This window comes from Azolla caroliniana, unplaced genomic scaffold (assembly GCF_043228905.1).
Source record: "Azolla caroliniana isolate FFs.n. ecotype wild unplaced genomic scaffold, voAzoCaro1.0.p SCAF_201, whole genome shotgun sequence".
In the NCBI taxonomy this organism is placed as follows: Eukaryota; Viridiplantae; Streptophyta; class Polypodiopsida; order Salviniales; family Salviniaceae; genus Azolla; species Azolla caroliniana.
Window position 1 is genome coordinate 18,106 of NW_028230636.1, and position 5,458 is coordinate 23,563.

At 40.8% G+C, this 5,458-nt stretch overlaps 2 protein-coding genes across 2 annotated transcripts; both read left to right on the forward strand.

Moving 5' to 3' along the window:
* The first annotated feature begins 206 nt into the window (after positions 1–206).
* LOC147848840 (histone H4) lies at positions 207–868 on the forward strand. The gene has a single exon (XM_087338046.1). It carries the CDS (start codon positions 269–271, stop codon positions 578–580), a length of 312 nt encoding a protein of 103 aa, XP_087194172.1. The 5' UTR covers positions 207–268; the 3' UTR covers positions 581–868.
* Positions 869–3,250: 2,382 nt separating this feature from the next.
* LOC147848841 (histone H4) lies at positions 3,251–3,787 on the forward strand. The gene has a single exon (XM_087338045.1). It carries the CDS (start codon positions 3,307–3,309, stop codon positions 3,616–3,618), a length of 312 nt encoding a protein of 103 aa, XP_087194171.1. The 5' UTR covers positions 3,251–3,306; the 3' UTR covers positions 3,619–3,787.
* Positions 3,788–5,458: the final 1,671 nt, after the last annotated feature.

A 5,458-nucleotide genomic window follows, 5' to 3' on the forward strand; every position in this document is an offset into this window, starting at 1 on the left:
TGTGTTTCTTCTTAGAGCCCCGTGCTCCGTTAGATCTCCCCCTTGATCGGACGACACAGATGGAAGTCATCCAGGATCGATCCGGACTAATTTAACTTGACACCGTCCGATCTGATCGTTCGCATCGGACCGTTGACAGATGCTCCAGGAGCCTTTATATATAATCGCAAACAGAGGTGCTGTTATTCATCTTCTTCATCTTTCGAGTTGTTTATCTGTCTGTAGTTCATAAAGGTTATATCTGTGTTGAGCTCTCATCGCCATCGCCATGTCTGGACGAGGAAAAGGAGGCAAAGGTCTCGGAAAGGGAGGAGCCAAGCGCCATCGTAAGGTCCTCCGTGATAACATCCAAGGTATCACCAAGCCTGCCATCAGAAGGCTCGCTCGCAGAGGAGGAGTGAAGAGAATCAGTGGCTTAATCTATGAGGAGACTCGCGGTGTGCTAAAGATCTTCCTTGAGAATGTTATCAGAGATGCTGTGACTTATACTGAGCATGCTCGCAGGAAGACTGTAACTGCCATGGATGTCGTCTATGCACTAAAACGACAAGGAAGAACCCTCTATGGTTTTGGCGGTTAAACAGTTTTGTCTATATATTCCATCTGTCTTTACTGGTGTTTTTTAACACCACCATTGGTCTGTGATTCTTTTCTCATTTGCATTCACTTAGTTTGATACTGGCTGGGGTGATCTATCTCTGATTTCACTACTGTGGTTTAAATTATGGCCTATCCAATTTTCGGTAATGTGATTTAAATTATGATATTTTATCTGCTTAATCTGTATGAACCGAAAAAGGATAGTGTATTGTTGAGGGTAATATATGTTTGTAATGATCTGGTCTAATCTTGAAAAATTTGTGGTCCTGCGCTGTGTTATGATTTCTAATCACAGTATAACTCTTCTTTCTTTAATCTTCGTGTTTTTTGAGTTGGAACCTTCTTTCTATTACCGGATTATCACTGGAATTAAGAAATCTGCGCATGAGAATAGTGAAATGGTGACTGACATCTGCGTTTTGATCCTGGGCAAGTATCAGGCGTAGGACTACGTATGATCACTTTGCTTTTAGAAGTCATTCTGATACCATCTCATGATTCCGTTGTTTATTCTTATCCGCTGTGGCATCGGAGACTTGGATTGGATACCTGCATTCATGTGCTAATGCAGTATACCAGTAAACATTTAGTGGATTGGTTTGTGATGTTAATTCAAGAATGGAGGAATGGTTAGCGTTAACCTGTAATAGTCATTTCTTTTTTGCTAACCCGAATATTTTTGCAATTTATTAGCATGGGCAGATTGATTACGATGAAAGATTAAGCTTTATTCTATTCCGAACTATTGGTATATGAATACTATCATCAAACATTTAGGGGCATGGCTTCGTGCAGAGAGTTTCAGCTCTCCCAGCAGTATAATTCATGTCTGTAGATGGGACACATAAATGGGATAACGAATTCGATGGATTCCTATTATATATTCAATTCTCTGGGAATGGGAATTGCTGTACACGAATGGGGACAGATCCTATGGAATGGCATTCATTAGGTCACTATAAGGAAGCAGTAGTTGAGTACCATCATAATATGAAAGGACATCTTTCCACACAAGACCAAGACCAAGACCGAGACCGAGACTACCCAAGACTGAGACTAAATCTATAAGACTAAGACCAAGACCAAGACCAAGACGAATGGTAAGAGTTTTAAGTAAAGACATTTTGGTGGTAGGGAAAAGACTCAATCATGTGACAAACAAGGTATAGAGAAGGGAACTTGATTTTGTAGGCATCAATGATCAACTCCACAAGGAGAGACATGGGGGGATTGGTCACACGGACACAAAGTAATGAACTAAAGAAGATGACACATTCTTGTTGATAGGCACATTAAAGCATTGGTGACCCGTGACCACTTGAATTGGTATGGAATCATTGACTTGTTTGTATTGGTGGGTGCATTGAAGCATTGACAATGCACATCATAGGCATCAATGATGCATTCCGTAGGGAGAGATATTGGAGGTGGGGCATGTGCACACAAGTCATGACGGGAAGAAGATGATGCATTTGGATTCATCGGTGCACAGAAGCATTGGTGACCCAGGACTCGAGGACCTTGAAGAAAAAGACAAATTTGTAACAACAATCACGGTTTTGACTAGATGCCAATGGTAATGGTAGCTATCGCCAAGGATACTTACACCTGTGGAGTGCTTTGCAAATATATTGAAACATCATAGAATTTTCTATTTCTAGGGAAAACTTGGAAGTACCCAAACCTTGAAAAATTGCAAGCATATACATCCCTTGCATTCTCCCCAAAGCTTTGAAATGGTCCAAAGTATGTATGAACATGCACAAATATGCCATCAGCCAAAGTTTTGGAATAGGCCATAGTACATACGAATGAGCACACAAACAGTCGGGCAAGCCGATTACCCCCATGGTGTTTGCTTAGACGAGAACTCCTTCCGTAATGAAAGAAGAACGGTGATGTAATAGTACACAACCATTTAATCACATGCAATCGTTGACGAGTTCAGGTGACGAAGATATGAAGTAAATCTCGTTTCTAGATCGATGCGAAAGTCTTGAGATGTGATCTGTAAAATTTGTAATGGTTGGTTCAAGTCCATGATTCTGGTCTCGTTTGCCTCTACAAATGTGCCGATCAACTACACTTGGAACCAATATCTCTATGAGAGGAATTGGGAGGGGGCGGGGGGGGGGGGGGGGTATGGGGTGCAATTTGTTAAAACCCTGCAAAACGTACCAATGCCATTCAATATGTATTAAAGAAGACGAAGAAGAAAAACCCCATTGTTTTCTTCTTCTTCTTCTTCTTCTTTGGATTTGAAGAAGTGGGAGTGAGAGAGAAAGAAAGAAAGAAATATTAGAGAGAGATGGAGTCTCCATTCATTCTAAAACAACTTTGAAGAAGAAAAGAAGAAGAAGAAGAAGAAGAAGGAAGAGAATGAAACACCTCTTCGCGAGTGATCTTGGACCGTCCGATGGGCATCGGCTCTCATTTTGTTCGATCACACGGCAGGCAGGCTAATGAATGGAAAAGGAGGGCGGATCGATCCGAGACAAAAGAGATGTCCACCGTTGGATCATGTCCTGATGGAGGCTAGAAGAAAGGACGGTCCAGATTGATCGTTCGAGGCGACACCACTGTATAAATTCTAAAAGAAGGAGAGGCAGGAAACAGAAAACACACAGAGAAAGCTCGCCATCGCCATAGCCAAATTCTCTGCACACAGTTAGCCCGGTAACCCTAAAATCTGCCCCTGCTCCCGCCATGTCTGGACGTGGAAAGGGAGGTAAAGGCCTCGGAAAGGGAGGAGCCAAGCGCCATCGCAAGGTCCTCCGCGACAACATCCAAGGTATCACCAAACCTGCCATTCGTAGACTCGCCCGTAGAGGTGGGGTGAAGCGAATTAGTGGTCTTATCTATGAAGAGACCCGTGGCGTGCTCAAAATCTTCCTCGAGAATGTTATCAGAGATGCTGTGACCTACACGGAGCACGCCCGCAGGAAGACTGTAACTGCTATGGACGTGGTCTATGCCCTGAAACGACAGGGAAGAACCCTCTATGGTTTTGGCGGATGATCTGGTTCCTACCATCTACTGTTTTCCCCGTACTATTCTTTGGTGTTTTTCAACACCACCAATTATGTGCGATTCTGTTCACTCTGTGCTAGGGTGACTTAAAGGGCTGTTTATGTGCAAAACAGAGAGTGAAATTCTGTCTATGTATATATGTATATGTTTTCTTGTCTGTCTGTCCATCTGTATGCGATGGTTTGCTGCGGATTTGTTTATACATTTGCGTCTGGAAAACATGTAAGGAGCCTGGCAAATGTTTTGCCTGTAAGATATGGAAGGGTTGGTTGTAACGTAAATCGCTCAATTGATCTTGATGTGGATTGAGGTTTCTAATCTTCATGTTCTGATTTGGTAATACCTTGATATTACAGGTTTTAAAATGCCATGTATCTCGATCTTCATACTAATCTCTCCCAAGGACTAGACTGTTTTGTTACCTCAGTCTCTCTTCAAGAAAGAGCACATTGTTACTGCAAATCTCTTTTACAGCTTGAGTTGCTACAATTCCTCTTTGAATACCAAGTTTTTGATTTAGCTATATTTCCATTAATGGCACACATATTTGGCAAACGTTCACATCGGGAAGGGCATGTGCTTAAATCAAACACCTCTGCTTAACAGATCATACTTGTTAGTTGTTTCCAACCTTTCTTTGATAGGAAAACACTTGGTACAATCTCTCCATACGAGTGGTCATAAGGATACTCAGATTATATCACTACATGTGGGGCTGCGTATACGGTATGAACTGAATACATCTACCTTTCTGAAGATATAGGATGTATGATGAAACAACGTAAAGTTAAAACTAGTTGCAAACGTAATGAAATCCACTTTTATACTCGCTATGCTGATTTGTTCTTGGTGTTCTGCTCTGATGACATTGTCAGATCTAAGGCATAGAATTTGCAGAGGATGTGTTCCACTTTATACTTCACGGGAATTCTCTTTAAAAGCGGCCACAGTATTGCTTTAATGTCTCCTTGAGGACTGTACATTACTGCAATTTCTCTCGTTAATGCTACTTTAGTGGAGTGAGGATAACGTTACTTTAATCTCTCCTGTGTAAATTACGCGTACAGTATCCTCTTTTGATGTGTAGACAAGCGAAACCTAAACACCAAAAGGTTTGTCTATTAAAAGTCTGGGGGCAGGGAAATCTGTTGCCTTTGAAATTCGAGACTTTTGAAGGCACATTTGTATGGACGATAATGAGAGTGTATGATTTATCATGATTACATAAGATCTAACAATTGAGTATGAATCATCTACACTCATCATGATTACATTTGATCCAACAATTGAGTATGAATCATCTACACTCATCATGATTACATTTGATCTAACAAATGAGTATGAATTATCTACACTCATCATGATTACATTTGATCCAACAATTGAGTATGAATCATCTACACTCATCTTGATTACATTTGATCCAACAATTGAGTATGAATCATCTACACTCATCTTGATTACATTTGATCCAACAATTGAGTATGAATCATCTACACTCATCATGATTACATTTGATCCAACAATTGAGTATGAATCATCTACACTCACCATGATTACATTTGATCTAACAATTGAGTATGAATCATCTACAAAATGCAAGAGTTGAGAGATAGTTAATCAGAGAGGAATTTGTTAAATCGAATTCCTCATATGACCCAAGGGACATGAAAGTAGTTCTAAGAAAAATGGAGGCAATATGCATATCTTTGTAATATATTGGAGTAAGAAGCATGGTTTCATAATGTCTCCCTGCATTATTCTCCTTTCTGAATGCTGTGAGGGAGAGAGAGAGAGAGAGAGAGAGAGAGAGAGAGAGAGAGAGAAA